This window comes from Erythrolamprus reginae, chromosome 3, assembly GCF_031021105.1.
Source record: "Erythrolamprus reginae isolate rEryReg1 chromosome 3, rEryReg1.hap1, whole genome shotgun sequence".
NCBI classification, from domain to species: domain Eukaryota; kingdom Metazoa; phylum Chordata; class Lepidosauria; order Squamata; family Dipsadidae; genus Erythrolamprus; species Erythrolamprus reginae.
The window spans coordinates 212942848-212963684 of NC_091952.1; the positions used below are offsets into that span (position 1 = coordinate 212942848).

The window sequence follows — 20837 nt, forward strand, 5'->3', positions numbered from 1 at the left end:
CTTTAGCATGGCATCTGAGACCAAACCAAATTCATGACATAATTTGGAAGGCTCTATCTCAATTATTGTGTAAAATGCAATGTTTAAATTCTACAGCTAGATTGCTACATCCTGTTACAGCTTTCTTCATTGTTAAAATTTATTGCACCAATAAAAAGAACAAATGCCTCCAGAAGTTGTAAATGCCCTAACACTGAAAGTTTTAAAGAAGATGTCGGATAACCATCTATCTGAAGTAGTGTAGGGTTTCTTTGCCCAAGCAGGGGGTTGGACTAGAAGACCTCCAAGGTCCCTTCCAACTCTGTTGTTGTTGTTGTTATTGTTGTTGTTGTTAAATTTCTTAATTAAGCCATTTTTACTCTTCTGTTATTATCTCCTGAAAGCGCATCACACAAAGACTGAGAATGTGTTGTGCTACATCACTCTGATCTCAGTCAGGAGGACTTTAAATTAAAAAGCTGTGGAAGCTGAAGACAGAAATCCAGAAATTAAAATTTCAGAGATGGCCTTATACATTTCAAGAGAAAATAAATTGAATTTGTACTATTAAACCACTCAAAAAAAACCTTAGGAATAACTTTAATGAAGACTATAGCTTCCAATGTCTATTTCCTAATGTTCAAAGTATCAGAGAGAAAGGAATTAAGCTATAATTCTTTTGTAAGAATGTGGGTTGAACAGTAAGCTGATTCTCATGACTGGAATAAAGTATTTTAATGAGATAACTTGTTCAGAAGACTACAAAATAATAGAAAGAGAAAATAAGTTGTACTGCATTTAAAATATCTCCAGCTTGTATACAGAAATACAAGTTAATCAAATTGGTGTGCTAAGAGAAGCTAGTTTTATCATTCAGAACCAAGTGTAAAAGTTGTACTAGTAGCAGTATTCAGAAACTGCCAAACCAAAAAAAAAAGGTATAAGGATAATTCTCAAAAACAAACTGCATATCTTTTTGAATGAGAATTTTATTAAACATTCTAATAAAAAAAATAACAATACAAACTTTTAAAAAAAGAAAGGGGAGCACTGGAAAACAGAACAACATTTTGGGATGCATGAGCGGGAGCGCTGGAAACTGAAAAAGCTGTTCATCTAGTCTTCCTTTTTCTGGTATGCATATACGTGCAAAGACCAGCTGGCCAGCATGTATGTCTACACTGGAACCTGGAAGCTCAGCTTACCAGTGCGCATGTGCACCAGGGTCCTCCTCTTCATTTTTGGCCATCCCACATGTGCAAAGACCAGCTGGCTGGCACACATTTGTACAGCGGAAACTGGAAGCTCAGGTCCTCAGCATGCATCTCTGCCAGGAATCTGCTCTTTTGGTTTCTGGCACTTCCATGCACATGAAGACCAGCTGGCTGATACGCATGTGTACACTGGAAACCAGAAAGAGCTCCATGGTGTGCGCATGCACGCCAGGGAGCTGCTCTTCCAGTTTCTGGCAGTCCTGTGTACACAAAGACCAGTTGGCCGGCACTCATGTGCATGCCAGAAACCGGAAGCTCAGCTTCCCAGTGCGCGTATGTGCCAGGGCCCAAGACAGGACCTTGAGGAAACTTACTTCCCTCCATTTAGATCAGGGGTGGGCCATTAATTTTGCCATGGGGCCGCATGAGAAATTGGGATGGTTTTAGAGGGCCGGACTAATATAATTAACTCAGTTCTACGCAAACGCCACCGACATCTTTGAGTCCCTCCCTCCACCTGAAGACGCCTCAGTGCAGCACGGCGGCTCCCTTTTCGACACCTCGGCGGCCAAAAATTTAAAAAAATGTTTAAAAAATCCCCAGAAAAGACAGGCTACTTGAAGGGAGGAAGCAGTTACACGTTGAGGCGAGCCATTTCCTGCCTCAAAAAGTGTGTGTGTGCGTGTGTGTTTGAGGTGAAGGCAGGAGGGCCTGCTAGGGTGGGTCAGTCAGAGACAGTGGGCGGGCTGCCCCTTGCCCAGGTCTGATCTAGATAGTCCCATTAAGGACTATGCATGCTTTAGGACTTTATAAACGTATTTATTTATTTATTTGATTTCTATGCTGCCCTTCTCGAAGCAACTCAGGGCAGCGTACAACATAATGAAAAAACAATATACTGTATATAAAGAAATCTAATTATTATTAAAAAGAATTATTTATAAAATCATTAAAAAAACCATGTGCAATCATTCCCATTCATTCAATTCAATCATTCACAACATCGGCCGGAGGCAATCTTGTCTCTCACAGCCTCCATGCCTGTGGGCAGCGGTAGGTCTTCAGAGCTTTACGACAGACCAGGAGGGAGGGGGCGGTATATATCTCCGGAGGAAGTTTGTTCCAGAGGGCCAGGGCCACCACAGAGAAGTCTCTTCCCCTAGGCCCCAGCAGACAACATTGTCTGGCCAACGGGACCTGGATATCCCCTGGGTTAATTGATTTATTTGTTTCTCAAACATGTACAAGATAACAAGTATGGCTATGAACATAAACATGATCACAGGAAGTAAATATGGATAAATGGAGACAGTAGGGCAGGAATGATAGGCAAGGTGGTGCACTTAAGCACTCCCCCTTTATGGATCTCTTAAGAATAGGGTGAAGTCCATGGTAGACAGTGTGAGATTGAAGCAGTGAGGGTTTGACGCTGTAACAGTGGAGTTGAGTAGAGCATTCCAGGCATTTTCCACTCTGTTGCCGAAGCCATATTTTCTGCAAATTGAGTTTCAAGCAGTTTACCTTGAGTTTGTATCAATTATTTCCCCGTGTATTATTGTAGTTGAAAATGAAGAAGTAGTTGGCAGGCAAGACGTTTTAGCAGACAATATCGGACCATAGGCAGACCATAGATTGTCCAAGCCCAAAATTTCAAGCCTGATGGCATGGAGAATTCTATTGTGAGTAGAGGAGTGGAGTACACTTCTTGTCAAATACCTCTGAACCCGCTCCATTGTGTTAATGTCCGATATACAGTGTGGGTTCCAGGCGGACAAGCTATATTCCATAATTGGTTTGGCAATTCTTACAATTGGGTTTCATGCTCATATCACTGTGGGAAGAACCTGGGTTTGACATCAAAGCTATCCCACTTTAGAGAAAACCTATGGCAATGATGGCAAACCCATGGACATATTATTAACATCATCATCATCATCATTATTTAGATTTGTATGCTGCCCTTCTCCGAAAACCTGGGGTGGCTGGAAGTGGCATTCAGAGCCATCTCTCTGGGCACGCCAGCTGTTGCTCTTCCGGGTTCTGGCACTCCAGACAGCTGGTCTTCAAGTGTGCGGGAGTGCTGGAAACCAGAAGAACATCTTCCTGGCATGCATGCATACCAGGAAACAGCTTCCGGTTTCCAGCCTGTGCATGTGCACCATGGGAGCTCCAGAAACTGGAAAAGCAGCTCTGTGGCATGCATGCATGCTGGGAAGTTCAACTTCTGGTTTCCAGTGTGCACATGCATGCCCACCAGCTGGTCTTCACGTGTGTGGGACTACCGGAAACCAGAAGAGCAACTCCCTGGCACACACATGTATGCCGGGAAGCTGAACTTCTGGTTTCTGCCATGCACGTCTGCCTGCTGGTCTTCATGCATGTGGGAGTGCCGGAAACCAGTAGATCTGTTCCCTGCTGTGCAGACGTGCGCCAGTAAGCTGAGATTCCAGTTTTCAGCAGGCACATGCATGCGGGTCAGCTCGTCTTCATGTGTGGGAGAGCACTGGAAACTGGAAGAGGAGCTTCCTGGCACCCATACGTGCACCAGTAAACTGAGGCTCCAGTTTCTGGCATGCAAATGCGTACCGGGCAGTGGCCTTCACACATGTGGAAGCAATGGAGTAGTAGTTCCCTGGCATGCTGGCGCCAGCTGATTTTTGCACGCATGAGAGTGCCAGAAACTGGAAGAGCAGCTCCCTGGTGCACGTGCATCCTGGTAAGCTGAGATTCCAGTCTCTAATGTGCACATGTGTGCTGGTCAGCCTGTCTTTGCCACACGCATGCACACCAGAAAATGGACGACCAGGTGAATGGCTTTTTCAGTTTCCAGCACTCCCGGGCATGTGTACCAGGGAGTTGCTCTTCTGTTTTCCAGTGCTCCCCATTGCGCGCTACCATTTCGGCACTTGGTGCTAAAAAGATTTGCCAACACTGCCTGTGGTATTTTCTTCTATTAATTGGTCTCTGGACATGGCTCAATCTAGGTGCCCTCCAAGGCATTTTTTAGATGATTCAAATATACTAACTGATTGGAGTATAAAGATTCTAGCACCTGAAAAATGCTACATGGAAGTTCAGACATTATTTGCTAACACTGAAAACTTAAAAAACATTTGGTACTAAACCTGAATATTAAAATGGAGCAGGTTAATAGAAAAATGCTTCATGATTAGAATTCTGCTAATTGATTACCTACTAACAACTGATATGATCCAGTCAAAGCAAAGCATTTTGAAGTCCATTGATTACAATGTGAAAAGTTTTACTTAAATCAATAATATTTAAAAAGTTTTATATTGATTGGATACTGCTTACTTTTTCTAGTTAATAGAGGTTGTTTTTAATGTACAATATTCTGTTCATCAATTAAGTTTATCAGGTATCAGAATCTCACTACAACTCTAATACACAGAGAAAAAATAATATCTGAGAAAATTCATTTATGTAAACTACAGTACTTAATATTATATTACATGTGTTGAATGTAACTTAATGCAAGTTCTCCACCTAGTGGACTAATTGCTAATTCTAAAACCAGACAAATATCTATTGTGTATTGTTTAAAAAACTTAGCTGTCCTGTAAATAACTCACTATAATTTACTATCTAAACCAATGCTATGTAAGACTGATATTAGGAAACATAATTCCAAATAGAATTTTAATTGTTACACAAAGAGTGGTAAGACCAAATTCAGTATATTTACAGGATTACAAAAGAATCAGATTATTAAAATGATTCTGGTAAAATTAAATCATCAACATTTACAACATTTTCAAGAATATCACCATTTAAGTGAGATTTTGTTTTTTTAAAGAATGCATCATGTCTGCCCTTGAACATTAACTATTTAAAAATATAATCTATTTAAAAATAAACTTTCTAAAAACCATTAGAGGCAATGACAATATTAAGTTAAATATATGAAAGCGTTTTTTTATATTTAATATACCATATTCAATACTCAACATATTCAGTAAGTTTGTTTTTGTATACAGGCAGATAACAATCCTTAAAAACTACTTTTTCAGCTGCTTTCTGCAGCAAATATTCTCAGGTAATCGTAGAATCAAAACCTTTGCAAGCCCTGAAAACATCAATTTAGGACTTCAATGTAATAGGCAGTACTAAGACTAGACTGAAATTTTAACTGTACGCCTCCACAAATTACTGGGTTGTAAACAGACATTGTTCATGAGAATGAAAAATATTATCTAGGACTACCAATGGAAATAAAACAGGCTATGTAAAAAGGTTAGTAAGTGAAATCCAAAGAAACATTATGATTTTAAAAATGACAATGATACTGCTTGACTTGCAAATATTACTGTCTTCTTTCTTTTTGAATATATAAAAATAAAAACAGAAGGGGCATTTGCAGACAGAAAACTCTTATTAATACATATTTTACAGCTAGTCTGTCTTAAATCAGCAGTACTAATTGGGAAAAAGGGAGTGTTATAAAGATTTTATTTGGGTTCCTTACACAATTTTGTGTATAAGTCAGTGCAACTATCCCAAAAGATTCATCTGGGAGAATACTATACTTATCTTTTCAGTTCCATGAGGAAGAGAAAATTATTCCAGTCATAGGAGAAATAAAGATGGAGCTATCAAAACTAACAAATCCAAGAAGTTATTTAGGAAAAAGAAGAAGAGAAGGAGAAAAAGAAAGAGATATAGTTGGGGTGGTGATAGACAAGGGAAGTGATTGATTTTTTTAAAAACTTCATTTCCCAGAGTGATGACTGGTAATCCAGATGCTAAATTACAGGTCTTAGCCTCTGTTATCACTTGGCATGCTGATTGATTCTGCTCAAATTTGTATTTCAGCAATACTTCGGGACCATGGTTCACCATATTTAGAACTGAACTGAACAATAATAATAATAATGTAATTTCTTACTTCATTAGCCTTATGCTTTCTCTGCCTGATGATCACATCTGAGAGACAACTGCAACAAAGTGCCTTAGGGGCATAAATGCCTGTTTTTATATGTAGGTATGCATATACTGTATATACTGCTCAAAAAAATTAAGGGAACACTCAAATAACACATCGTGGATCTGAATGAATGAAATACAGTATTCTCATTGAATACTTTGTTCTGTACAAAGTTGAATATGCACAACAGCATGTGAAATTGATTGTCAATCAGTGTTGCTTTCTAAGTGGACAGGAGTTATATTGTGTTGTTTAAGTGTTCTCTTTTATTTTTTTTGAGCAGTATATATATATATATATATATATATATATATATATATATATATATATATATATATATGTCACATGTTTAAGCTGAATTTGAAAATTAAGGGAGACTAGGATAGATCTATTTCGGCCTTATTTTGGCCTCATCAGCTAGCCATACCCACTGGGACTTGTACCTGCAACCTTTGCCTTGTAAGGCAGAGAATTATTCTCTAGGCTACAGTATCCAATCCCTTCAGCTCTGTACCAGGGAAGGGTTACATTTTGTGTCGAATCACCCTGGTATATTGAAGGAACATCACAGCTCCTTTTTTGCCTCTCGGCCCAACCCAGGGCCATTTCCAAGGCAGTTAATTTTTATTGATAGCCGACAATTCTATCTGTATGTGTCACATGTTTAAGCTGAATTTGAAAATTAAGGGAGACTAGGATAGATCTATTTCGGCCTTATTTTGGCCTCATCAGCTAGCCATACCCACACATGTATATACATGTATATATATATATATATATATATATATATACACACACACACACACATGTATATATACACATGTATTAAACACACACACACAAGTGAAGAACAGCAAATGCTGACTCCCTCATAAAAAAAATCCCAGTAATTATAGCTCAGTCAGCCTGATATAGATATCTGGGATGATGTTAGAGCAGTTAACACAACACACTATTTTAAAAATAACCCAACTGCTAAGAGTAAACATGCCCTTGTCAAAAATAGAGCACATGAGGCAAATTTTGTCTCCTCCTGTGACAGGATAAGAAAGCAAATACTGAAGCTAATTTACTTTGCTCTTAACCAAGTTATACATGACAAGCAGTTAAAGTGTGGTTTGGATAGCATTATAATACCATGGAGCTACAACTGGCTGGTTAGCCACAAAATAGAAGATATGCCTACAGGAATAAAACTCCATGAGGTGGGAGCACACATCTGAGAAGGCCTGGGATGTGGTAATTGACAACAAGCTGAACATGTGTCATTAATTCCAGTCAGCTGCTGGTAGGGCTAATGCTGTTCTGGTCTTGATTAGAAGAAACCATCAAAGACACATGAAGTAATTCATTCTTTTTATATGTCACTAGTGAAATCACATCTGAAGTACTGTATACAATTCTGGGCATTACATTTTCAAAAGGTTATTGACATTTTAGTGAGAGTTTAGTGAGAGGAGGGCAGTACAGATAATAGAAGGACTAAACTAGTGGTTCCCAGGTAACCAGATGTTAACATTGGTCATTGGTAAAGTGGGACACCATTGGCTAGCTCTGTGTGTGTGTGTGCTTGATTAAAAATTTGGTCAATATGGAGCAAAAACAATTCTTTTTCTCTCTCTCTCTTCCTCCCTCCCTTTCTCTCTATTTCTCCCTCCCTCCCTCGTTCTTTCTCTTCCTTCCTCTCTTTCTCTCTCTCCCTCCTTCCTTTCTCTTTCTCTCTTCCTTCCTCTCTCTCTCCCTCCTTCCTCTTTCTCTCTCTTCCTCCCTTTCTATTTCTCTTCCCCTTTCTTTCTCTTTCCTCTTTTTTCTCTTTCTCTTCCTCCCTGCCTTTCTCTCCCTTCCTCCCTTTCTTTCTTTGTTTCTTTCTCTCCCTTCCTTCCTCTCTATTTTTTCTTTCTCCCTCCCTATTTCTCTCTCTCTCCCTCCTTCCCACCCTCTCGCTTTCTCTTCCTTCTCCTTTTCTCTCTTCCTTCCTCCCTTTCTCTCCCTCCTTCCCTCCCTTTCTCTCTCACTCCCTTTCTTTCTCTCACTCCCTTTCTTTTACTTTCTTTCTCCCTTCCTCTTTTCTCTCTCTCTCTCTTCCTTTATCTCTCTCTCCCTCCTTCCCTCCGTCTCACTCTGTTTCTCTGTCTCTCTCTCTTTTTTCCTCCCTCCCTCCCCCGTCATTTCAGTGAGGCCGGGCTCAGCAAAGGGTCGAAATCATGAGTCCATTTTAAGGTCGCGCTGCACGACAAGTCAAGAGGGAGGGCAGAGGAAGAAGAGAAGGAGGGGGGAGGAAAAAGAGAAGGGGCTCAGCAGCTGAGCCGGTCGGGCCTTTCGCACCGAAGGAGCAAGCCAGAAGGACTCACATGGGAAGCGGAGGAAGAGGAAAACCTGTCAAACGCTAGTTGTGCCCAGGGAAGAGGGAGAGCGACATTGCACGCGGCTTGAGGGCCACTCCAGGGCTCAACGCTGCCATCTCCTTGGGTCCTTGCGGCGCTGGCTGCTACGGTGGCCCCCAAGCATCATCCCGCAGAATACCTCACTCCCAAAGACTGCCTTTGACCAACCAAGCCGTGGTCAGCATGGCTTGGTTGGGGCAGGGGCAGGGAAAAGACCTTTCTATCAATGAAGAGGAGGAGGGAGGACAGAATTAAAACATGCCACTCCCCTCCTGCTCTTCCCCCGCCATTGGTCATCCCCCTCTTCCCTTCCAAAATTGGGACATTTTTGAAATCCCGTGGCCATGGGACGCAGGACAATTTATTAAAAAGCAGGACTGTCCTGCCAAAAACGGGATGTCTGGTCACCTTAGCCATGTCCCACCTAAGCATCTCTAAAATTCTGAGGCCTCCTCCCCATACGTATAATTCTTATTATTCAAAAAGTGAACTACTCACGCGGAAAAAGCCAGGAAGACTATTAACTGGGTTTAAACAAGGTTCCAATTGCTCCCATTAAAAATGAAATTGGGCCCCACGTTGGAAACCAGGAGACTAGACACTAAAGCAAGGGTCTCTAACCTCTGATCCATGGACCAGTACTGGTCTGCAGCCCATTGGGACTCAGGCCGCACAAGAGGCAGTCGACTGCACAAAGCTCCATTTGTGCATGCACAGTTTTAAGTGGAGCATGTGCTAAAGATTAGGGAGTGCTGGACTAGAGGGCATACCCTATGAGGAAATGGAAACTGAAGGGAGACATAGCTTTATTCTGATCCAATGAGGGAATTACAAGGAAGATGATCAAGAAATATGGTCACAGAAATCAGTCGGAAATAATGGTTATAATTTGCAACTGCTACATATTGTTTAAATGTGAATAATTCTTTTTGGACAATTAGACCTGTACAACAGGGAAATATTAGAGAGATTGTGGTTTTACATCTCCATTTCCATAAGAGAGCCTGGACAGCCACCATTCATGGATGATTTAACTGATTCCCCTACACACCACAGAAAGTAGGCCAAATTATCTTCCAATTCTACAGTTCCATGCTGTGATCAGCAGTACAGTATTTTCCAAAGGATCAGTCCTCTTGTGTTGCCTGAAACTGATGGCCTGCTAGTTTGGAGTTGTGGAAACTGGATTTTTGAATTTACAATGACCTTTGTATCAAATTTTGAGTTCACTGATCACTAGAATTGGGATATTTTCTGTAAGTATGTAAATATCTGGATACATGTGACAGATTGTAAAATATTAATTTTACACTTGCTAACTAGATTTGTTTTTCACAGAAAAAGAACCTAAGATAAATATTTATAAATTAAAAGGAGGTTTTGTTCAAGTAACCCCTATCTTAATAGTAGTCAACTAGATGGACTAAATGCAAAGGGCCATATGCATATTTTGTTCTAAAATAAGATTACATCTAACTTCTCTGTATTATATCAAGAACACTGTACTCCTTTGAGTCTGGAACATAACTTAATAACTTTGATAATTAATTCAATATCTGTAGAAGCTAATTCTGTTAAAGAACAATCCACTGTTTATTTCTGGTATCATTTGATTATGCATTAATAATTGCTATGCAGTTATTGCAGAGTTCTCTCTACAAATGACCAAACATCCCAATTATCCAGTTAAAAATAAAGACTTATTTTTTTGAAGCAGATTTATAATTGTAGCAAAGTATTTGTCAAAAGGCCTTGCTTCAGAAAAACTATATAAAAACATTTTACTCTTTTTAACGACAGTAAAAAAACTTGCAGATGTTACTGAAGCTTTCAAAAGTCTATTTTATAATCCAATGACATTTAGATATTTGTAACTAAATGTATAGAAAGACCCATTCAGTTCTTATTGCTAAATGTCACATTCTTGCCCAGTACATAGTATTACGCTAAAAAGAAAATTACAGGATTAATAGCTATTATAAAAATACATGTAGAGTTGCCTACATAAGTCCCCCAATAGGTGACCAGCAATATAAAGACCTACCCCCAAGCTATATACCATAAATATGTGCTGTTACAGAGAATGTAATCCCTATCTCTCTTTTTAAAAATCTATGAGAAATCATAAAGATTTAAACAACACATTCATGGATACATTATACAATCATTGTGTCATAGGACTGAAATATAGTACTTCTGAAACTCTGACTTCTTGATATTTCGTAATGCTTAGATGATACATCTGCCAATAAGTACGGGTTGCATTTATTCATATGCCAAAAATTCTGAAAACTTTATATTACTGGGATTTCATGAAATAAGGAAATAAAATTATGAAATCCCCCCCCCCCCCAATAAAAGTAATGGTTTCATTGATATTAGTGTCAATTCTTTTATTTGGGCAAAATAATTATATTACATGCTGAATTGTTAAATTTTAGTTAAATTTTAATCTATACTAGACAATCCTGTGAGCCATTGGGTCCTTCTTTGAGATGAAGGTAATGAAGCCTGATGTGATCAGAATAAATATTAAATTTTAGACTGAGAATATTTCTTTTATGCCAATGCCGTATTGTCCCATGATCATTTAAGAAGAGTATATACTGTATATCATAAATAGAAAAATAATTGTACTGGCAAATAAACTGCAATACTTAGTCAACATTTAATTACCCAAGCAAAAAAACAGATTGATGTGGGAGTAAATTCCAACTTCCTGTTGGTTTTCGCATTGATGGCTTGTGGGAAACTAGCAGGGAGCATAGGAAATTGCGATTACATGTCTGTAGGGATGCTGCAGCAGCCACAACTTTAAAATCAAACTGGTGTGTTCATAGAAATATAAATTTCACAGATGTAATGAGTCCCAGATTTTTTAATTTAACATATAATGGACCATTTCAACTAGTAATATGAGAGTACAAACAAACACAATGAGAAAGTTAGTAGTATACCATCTGACCAGCGGCTGGTCAGGTCCCACATAGTTGGCCTTCTCCAGGTCCAGTCAGCCAGGCAATGCCGTCTGGGGGAGCCTAGGGGAAGAGTCTTCTCTGTGGTGGCCCTGGCCCTTTGGAATCAACTTCCCCCCAGATATTTGTACCACCCCCACCCTCCCAGTATTCCGTAAGTCTTTAAAAACGCACCTTTGCCAACAGACCTAGGGCCACTGAATTTTGACATCTGCCCCGGCCTGACTGAATATGATAGGATCAATGAGGATGATTGATTTTTAAATGAATTGGGATTTTAGAATATAAATTAAGTTAGATTTTTATGTTTTAAGTATTGAGGTTTTTAGAGTATTTTAATATTAGATTTCTTGTATGTTTTGTATTTGCTTTGTTGTGAGCCACTCTGCATCTCAGAAGGGTGTAATGAATGAATGAATGAATGAATGAATGAATGAATGAATGAATGAATGAATGAATGAATGAATGAATCAGATAAAACAGTGATATAGCCTTATGACTTTATAAAGTAAAATGCAACTTTACAAAAGCAGTGGTTCTCAACTTTTCTAATGCCGCGACCACTTAATACAGTTTCTCATGTTGTGGTGACCCCCAACCATAAGTCTAGCACCAATTCTCCCAACAGAGCTTTAAGCTGATTGGTCGGAAGGTCAGAGGAACACCGCCACTGTAAACTCCTGATTGGTCAGATTGTAAATATATATTCCAAGGTGCCAGAACAGAAGCTTTAGGTGACCCCTGTGAAATGGTCGTTCAACCTCCAAAGGGGTCCCGACCCCCAAGTTGAGAATCATTGGCATTAGAGGAAGCAAAAGCTAAATTAATTTTAAAAACATGTTTTTAATGGGAAGGATGAATTTCCTTGCTTTTGTAGACATTCTGAAATTTGGAGAAATAGTGTAGTAGCTAGTAGAACAGAATTTATTTATGCAGTATCAACAATGTGTTTGCTGCCTTTATATTAACATGCAATATTAACATTCTTTTTGACTAAAGAATTAAAGATATATTGGCAAACAGTTTTTCGAGTTTTGAGTTTTATGTGTGTCTAAAACTCAAGATTTAAACCTGTTCCCAGAGATCTGCATACGTAATCCATTTGATCAAAGGTCTAAAATATCATAATTCATCAGGCCAAAGTCTCAAATGACCATTCCACGTAACTGAAATACAGTGATACCGTAACATACATTGGAACAACATTGCTGCATCTGAAAGAACAATGCTAAAATTGAGAGAAGAATATTAGAAAGAAATAGAACAGAGTAACAGAGTTAGAAGGGACCTTGGAGATTTTATAGTCCAACCCCTATGGCCATGGTAGGAGACAGTATTTCATTTCAGACAAATGATTGCCCAGTCTGTTCTTAAAAACCTTCAGTATTGGAGCATCCACAAACTTCTGGTGGCAAGCTGTTCCACTGGTTAATTGTTCACACTTTGGAGAAGTTTCTCAAATCCAGGTTGCTTCTTGTCTTGCCTTTTAGTTCTTTGGAGAATAAGTGACCCACTCCTCTTTGGGGCAATCCCTCAAATAGCAGAGCACTGCTATCATATTCCCACTAGCCCTTCTTTTCTCTAGACTAGCTAAACCCAAATCCTCCAGCCGCTCTTCATATATTCTAGTCTCCAGGTCTTTAATAAACTTAGTTGTTCTTTTCCAAACTTTTTCCAAAGTCTCAACATCTTTTTTGTAGCATGGTGACCAAAGCTGGATGTGATATTCCAGGTGTCGCCTTACTAAGGTTTACTAAGGACTCATTTTTTATTTCAGCTGCTTGTCAAAATTATTGCAGCTCAGAATCAGTGAGTGAACTTTGTTTGCACCTCTTCCATCTCAAAGCCACTTTCTTTTCATGTTAGGATTTTAGTTTTCAAAATGAGGAATTGTCTTATTACTGATCCAATAGGCTTTGAGTTTGTTTTAGAGAGATATTTTTCCCCCAGCAGCAAAAGAGAGTAAAACCGCAGTGAATATTTATATAACACAGTTCTTAAAATAAGGCATGGAATGGGATAGGGCTGAGCTTTGAAAGTATGAGTTGCATGAGTGGAATAACAGTCCCAGAAAAATTAAATAGAATGAAAATGCTTGTGAATAAGAAGTTTTGGCAATTTTCAAGAGTTTACTCTTCAATTACACATCAGGCCCATATAGCCTTAGGAAAGGTTTTCTAGTTCTTGATCTATACTCTATTATCTTGACCTCATTCCAGTCTCTGGAACGATGCCAGTTGCTCCTACTTTGCTGATAGTAATTCCAGTGCCTGATCTTTTTTGTCTTTAACAGCCATCTACCTAGCTGTTGGGTTGACATTTTTCCCCCAGGATCCATCATTCCTGCCATTACCCTATCCTAAAAGTACTTACAGGAGCTACTATTACAGTCTTGTGTCATTGTTTTCTACAAAAGTATATTCCTATTCCTACTCCGGTAGCCACTATAGTTTCTTTGCTTGTTTATTACTTTATAAATAACTCAAGGTTGCAAACATATCCAACACACCATTCTATTTCCCTACAATAAGCCTGTTGGTTCCTGGCCATTATTTTTAATGTGGGAGCTTTTATGTCAGACTCATTCCTGCCCTTCAATTCAAAATGAATCAGTTTACTCTCAACAGAATGTCTTATGCAATCAGACTTGAAATCCTGGGCTTACAACACAACCTAAGCATAGCTCACAAAGTTATCTGCTACAACATCCTTCCTGCCAACAACTATTTCAGCTTCAACCACAATACAAGAGCACACAACAGATACAAACTTAAAGTAAACTACTCCAAACTTGACTGTAGAAAATAGAACTTCAGAAACCGAGTAGTTGATGCCTGGAACTTACTACCTGACCCCCAAAACTTTACCTTTATTGACTATCCACTGTTGACCTCACCCAATTCCTAAGTGGGTGAGCGTAAGTGTACAAGTGCACATCCCTGTCCTAATGTTTCCCTCTTGTTAGTACTCATGTATATAAACAGCATTATATCTATAAAATACTACCAATAGGTATTTGACAAAATAAATGAATAAAAACAAAATAGTTTATCATATGTTTATAAATTCACATAAATTGTTTTTTTAATTGTTTAATTAAATAATTTAAGATAATACAATACAAAACCCAACCAGCACAAAACATATAAGAGGGGTTCTTTGCAGCCCCTCTTGTCAGACGTTGTTTCCAGAGCTATAAGTGAATTAACTAAAACTTAAATATTTACCTTTCTTTAACATTTACAACATACCCTACTAATGCTTTATACCAGTGTTTCCCAACCTTGGCAACTTGAAGATATTTGAACTTCAACTCCCAAAATTCCCCAACCAGCGAATGCTAGCTGGGGAATTCTGGGAATTGAAGTCCAGATATCTTCAAGTTGCCAAGATTGGGAAACACTGCTTTATACAGTTCTGTTAACATAAAATTCTTATACCGTTCATTATTCACATGCTTATATTATTACATATCAATTGCATTGCTACTTCAGCTTTAAATTGCTTTTGTATTTATGTATAATTGGATTTTGTGTGTTTCTCCTTTCTAACCATTTGTAGTTTTTGTCCCATATTTTATAATACTGATTCTTCCTGCCCTTTTACTTGTACTTGTTTTCATAAGGAACGCCGCCAGTTCACTTTTCAGTTTCACACGGATTTCTCCTCTTCCTTCGCTCCCCTCATTTCCCCGCAGGGGAGACGGGATTATTTCTAAGGGCCGTTCCGTGATCTTCCTTCTCACGAGACCCCGCCCCAAGCCCTTCAGCCTCCGCCCGCAGGTCACTTCCAAGGCTCCTCCCCCGCCCACACGCCAAGAAGAGGCAGCGGAGGGGGTTCGAACACTTCCGGGGTCGGCGTAGAGAGCGCTCCGTGACGTCGGCGAACTGTCTAGGAGCCTCACCGCCTGTTATTGTTCCTGCCCTTCCCTTCCTTCCTCCCTCCTCTCTCTCGCCTCGGGACGTTTAACGAGCCTCTTCGGAGACGCGGCGAGGAGAAGAAAAAAAAAAGCAGCAGAGGAAAGGAAAGGGGGCCGCGCGCGCCGGCACAGCCGAAGGACATTGGCTGGTGACCGCTTCGGAAAAGGAAACAAGAGGAGGGGGGGTGTAATTGGAAGTCGTGCGGCGCGCGCTGAAGAGGAGGAGTGGAGCGGTGGAAGCCGCTCAGGGCTTCAAATCTTTTACGTAGCGCGAGCTCTGACATAGAAGGGCGGAGGGGGCGGTCACGTCACGCCGCGCCACGCCACAGAGGAGCGACAATTCTAACCGGAGGAAAGAGGCAGGAGGGCTGAAGCGGCGGGGCACCGGGAAGTCATGGCCTACGCGTATCTCTTCAAGTATATCATAATCGGGGACACAGGTGAGAGAGCCAAAGGTGGCGGGCGGGGAAGGGGTGGGGAGAAAAAGAAGCCGCTGCGGAATTGGGAAGCCCGGCCTTGAGGGCCAAGCCGCCTGCGCAAACGCCCGCCTCAGCCGCTCCATTTCCGCAGTGTTGGCTGCGCCGACGTGGTAGTGACTGCTTCGGGAGGGGGGCGGTGCTGGACTTAGGGACCGCCCGCAGCTTGACGCCGGCCTAGTGTCAGGCCTACACCGGCGGTTCCCGTCAAGCCTCGGGATGTTATTTTCTCCCCTCCCCTCATACTACCCCAATTTCGTTGAGGAGTGGCAACGCCATTACCAACCTTGGTAACTGTTGAAGCGCGCAAGAAGAGCGGTTGGGGTGGGTTAATGGTTTTTTCCCCCTTTTTTAAAGAGCGCTAAGCTTCGGTGAGGTGAAAAACAAAATAATAATAATAATGGTGACGGAGCGTGACAACGCCCCGATAGTTTCCCATTCTAGGCTTTCAACCTGCCACCCTTTGGAAAGTTCCTGGCTAAGCCTCTCATTACGTACAAGTGAGGCTCCTGCGGGAATTTAGTTGAAGGTGCTCCAGCAAAAAAGGTGTTCCATTCCTTGGAGATTGGCGAGTTATTGGAGAAACACAAAATATTTAGAGTGTCTTTTAATTGGAATTAAATGGGTTTTAAAATAGAGTTTTTAACATTGATCGATGATTTTAGATAATCTGCTTTCTTTGGGCCTCAGCATCTTAGCTATATAATATTGAGAATATGCAGTCTCCTGTTTCAGCATTTCTAGGCCTGATTTTTTTTCTCTTATTGCTGTACTGATTTTTTTCCCTTATTGCTGTACCTTTTTGTTCTCTTAGTTTATATTGGCCCTGTTGAGATTAGTCTCCTTATCCTCTTGGAGTAACTTGTCATCTGATCTGTTTATACGGATACAGTTCTGTGGTAATTACATCTTCTGGATTCCCTGTATTTGCTTTTCTTAAGAAGCAGTGATTGTGTATTAAGGCGGCTGTACTTGAAGGTGTATATATTCCAAAACAAGGCATTACTCATTTTGTTAATGTCAGAAAGAGATATAATAAAGTCTGACACCAAGTAGGTACAAAGCTAAAGCCAAAGAGTTCCTGCAAACTTAAAAACAAAACCACGTGAAGGAGATGGCTAATATATTCTTGGCAACTCTGTATTCTAGGTTTTTGTATTTTCTTGTGTAATGTATTTTTTGTAGTGATTTGTGAAATTGGCCAACGTTCCTGAAGCATAAGAATGGTAAACGAATTGTAAGAAAAGTCCAGAGTATAAGCGATATTGTGGTTGGTATAAGGCTTGATCCTGTAATTTGCTTTTGGGTAGACAGGATATCCAGATATATATCATGCTGCTTATGTATATTTATAGTTATTCATGAAAGAGGCATTAAACTAAATTTGGCAACCTAAATGGTGCAATTATGTAAACCCTGCCTTCACTAGTAATTGAGGAGCAATGGTGATTTTGATCCTTATTTTTCACTCTGAGATTACTAAAAATGAATGTTTGGTTTACTGTATACAAAGCATCTTATAGAGTTGGATGGCATATAAGAATTACTAATACATAAATTTTCCATATTATTCAGTATAAACTTCTCAGAATGGTTGATAAACCAGGGACTCCTTTGTCAATAAGTTGTAACAAAATCAATTAAGATGGGGGGGGGGAGACACAAAAAGCAAATAGGCACATATTAATATAGCTACAAACTTTGATTTGGAAGAAATCCTTTGGATCTCTTCTGAACATAGCACATCTCTCTTCATTAAACAGCTATTTCATTAACAATTGCATTAACTTTAAGTCAGCTCTTTATGGAACAACACCCACCCACACACATATGTCCAGTCTCAAACAATATCCAAGCTTCCTTAATACTACAGCGGTGCTATGCAGATCTTCTGTCCAGTTTTTAAAGAATGCTCAAAATATTTTTATTTCCAAACTTGAAATGATCTAAAATAGAAAAAAGAATATTTTGCTAATTTGAAAATTTATGCAGGATTCTTTTTATGGTTTTTTAAAAATAGTAGGACATTGAGTTTTGGGGATGTAGTTGGACCATGTTCGACTTTGATGATAATTCATGTATTTCATAAATAGTGGTACAAAAATAACACAACATATTTATACGCATTCCTCAATTATTGATTGGTCATTCAGCAACCATTCAAAGTTATGATGGTACTGAAAAAGAACATTTGCATGATCACAATTCAGATGCTTGTCAACCAATGTGCATTTTCAAGGGTTGCATTTTTGTGTGGTCACACGTTTGCCATTTGCGACCTTCACAGCCAGCTTTCAACAAGTAAAATCAGCAGGAAAACCAGCAGAAAATTGGAAGTTGCATTCACATGATGTTGCACTTGATGTAAATGGTTTGCTTAACAACTGCAGCCACAAGGGACAAATGGGGCACATCCATATGATTTTTCACTTTATAACTATGCTGCATAGTGATGGAGTTGTTAGTCTTATTGGTGTTTGGTAAGTGAGGACTACCATACTTTTACTGCTACATAGTTACTTTAGAAAACAAAATTAAAATAGGGGATAGAACCAGTATGGATTAGCTTTTAAGATATTAAACAAAGACTACAGATTTTCAGATTGAAATCAATATGTAGCTCAGCAGATGAAGTTGGGAACAATCAGCACAAAACCCAAAGTAATTGGAAGGATTTTTCACAATTCTGGTATCCTGCTCCAGCAAATATTATATAATAGAATAAAAAATGCTGAATAAAAGCAACAACTATGCAAAATATTCAATCCTGCTTAAAAGTATGATAAAATAATGTTTTAACAGTTTTATGAAGTACAGTATTAAAAGGCAATAAGCTGCTTGAACTTTGGAGTTAAAGAGTTTAATATGAAGTTCTTACTGGAAAGGCAGATTCAAATTTAAGAAGATGGTACTTGATGTAACAACATAGTGGCTTGTAAGTCATCACCAACATTTTGAATTTGATCCAGCAGCTTACTACTGTAGTAACCAGTACCCTGACTTCTGTGGTGACCCATGTTTTTTCCTGTTTCATACATTTCTTTATGATCTTTCTGAAGGCTCAGGTTCAAAAATGATGACATTCATATTAGTGTCAGATGTATTTATTAGTATACCACTATTGTAAATCTGAGATTTCACATTATTCACACCCATATGTGTGTTGGTAGATTTCTTTGTGTGTGATGATCTGTGTGCTAACAGCATATCATTTTAGGTATTAATCTGGAGAAGCAAAGCAAACTCCCCAAGGGAATCTGTTTTCTGAGATGCCCTTAATTTCTTCCAATTATGAATAGATCTGTAATGGAATTATCTTACAGTCTCTTATATAGTGTGCCTCGTATTGATTAATTATTATATTAAAATATTCTTTTTATAGTAATTCTATTTCATTTGTTAATTCATCTGAAAATCATAATTAAAATATCCAGAATCTTAACACTGAAAATGGCAAATTGGTAATGAAGGGTGGAAAAAGGGAACAATTATAAAAGCTTTAAGTAATTTTGAAAGGTATAAATCAAGAAGGGGGGGGCACTTTTTAAAAAAGTGTTGCAGCACCCAACCATATAGAACATCATCCCTTATAACAATGGTTCTCAACCTTTCTAATGCTGCGACCCATTAATACAGTTCCTCATCTTGTGGTGACCCCCAACTATTAAGTTTAGCGTCAGTTCTTCCAACAGATCTTTAAGCTGATTGGCAAGAGGTCAGAGGGACACCCCCTTGTAAACGCCTGATTGGTTGGATTGTAAAAATATGTTCCGAGATGCCAGAATAGAAGCTTTAGTTGCTAACACCATTGGGAATTTGTCTTTTCCCATGGTCTTAGGCGACCCCTGTGAAATGGTCATTCGAGCCCCAAAGGGGTCCCAACCCCAAGGTTGAGAACCACTGCCTTATAAGATTCAGATGGCCACAACCTTGTTGCTGTTTCAACAAGGATTTAAAGTTTGGCTTTGGCCTGGGGTGTTAGGTAAGCTCTACTGCATGGTGCATGCTATATCATTTTAATATTATGATTGTGTCTTTAATTTGGATATGGTGATTTTATTTGAATTTGGATTTTTATTGTGTTTTTATTTTGCAGGGGCTGTAGGACCAGTTAACAAAGGCAGGGCACAAGCTAGTTGGCTGAGCCACCAGAGTGCAGGGCTACCAAAGGGGCAGAGATAGAGAGAGATAGGCAGATTGGGGATGGGTTGAACTGTCCCTGTAGTTGCCAAGTAACTGAATTTTGATTATGTGACAAGCGGGTGCTGCAGCAATAGTAACTTCGGGAATTAATAATTGTGATTTTTTTTCAACGCCACCTTAAATTCATAGGGTCACTGAACAAATAGTAACTTGAAATCTATTTGTATAATTTATCAATGTACATTTCTGCTTGTTTTTACTGGCTTAGAAAACATTCCTGGTTCATTTGGAACTCATTTTTAGAATACTTCCAGATGGCAATAAGCAACAGTCATCTTCATAGATTTTATTTTTTAGTTATTTGTGTACTTTATCTGCTGTCTCAATCCTAAAGCACATAGGCAATTTACAAATATAGCCATGGAAATCAGCAGAGTGACCTTGGGTCTGTCATTCTGTCTCAGTCCAATTCATCTAACAAGGTGGTTGTGGGGAAAATAGGAGGAGGCATGGTTGGATATGTTCACTGTCTTGAATTATTTATAAAAATAACAAAGACAGGATATAACTATCAAACAAGTAAATAAAATATCAGAACACTGGAAATTCTGTAACATGTTTTCATGTATGGCTATATGTGTGTGTTTTATAGTTTATAGTTTTATACAAGAAGGAAGCAAAAGGAAGTATGAGGCATATTTACTAGAAATCATACAAGTTATTAGCTGTGTTTTCCTAGCATTATTAAGAAATCAAATTGCTTGAGTTCATATAACCTACTAGCTAAAATTGAACATCAAAC

The 20837-nt window shown here is 39.1% G+C and overlaps 1 protein-coding gene across 5 annotated transcripts in view; it reads left to right on the forward strand.

Moving 5' to 3' along the window:
- The first annotated feature begins 15302 nt into the window (after positions 1 to 15302).
- Positions 15303 to 20837, forward strand: part of RAB2A (RAB2A, member RAS oncogene family) — a 42764-nt gene continuing 37229 nt past the window's right edge. Inside the window, exon 1 of one of the 5 annotated variants that reach the window (XM_070747806.1) lies at positions 15303 to 15856. In XM_070747806.1, coding sequence (XP_070603907.1) covers positions 15811 to 15856 — 46 coding nt within the window. In that variant the 5' untranslated portion in view covers positions 15303 to 15810. Of the gene's footprint in view, positions 15857 to 16023; positions 16217 to 20837 lie in introns of those variants that run through there. The other 4 variants (XM_070747807.1, XM_070747808.1, XM_070747809.1 and 1 more) reach the window with 4 other exon arrangements.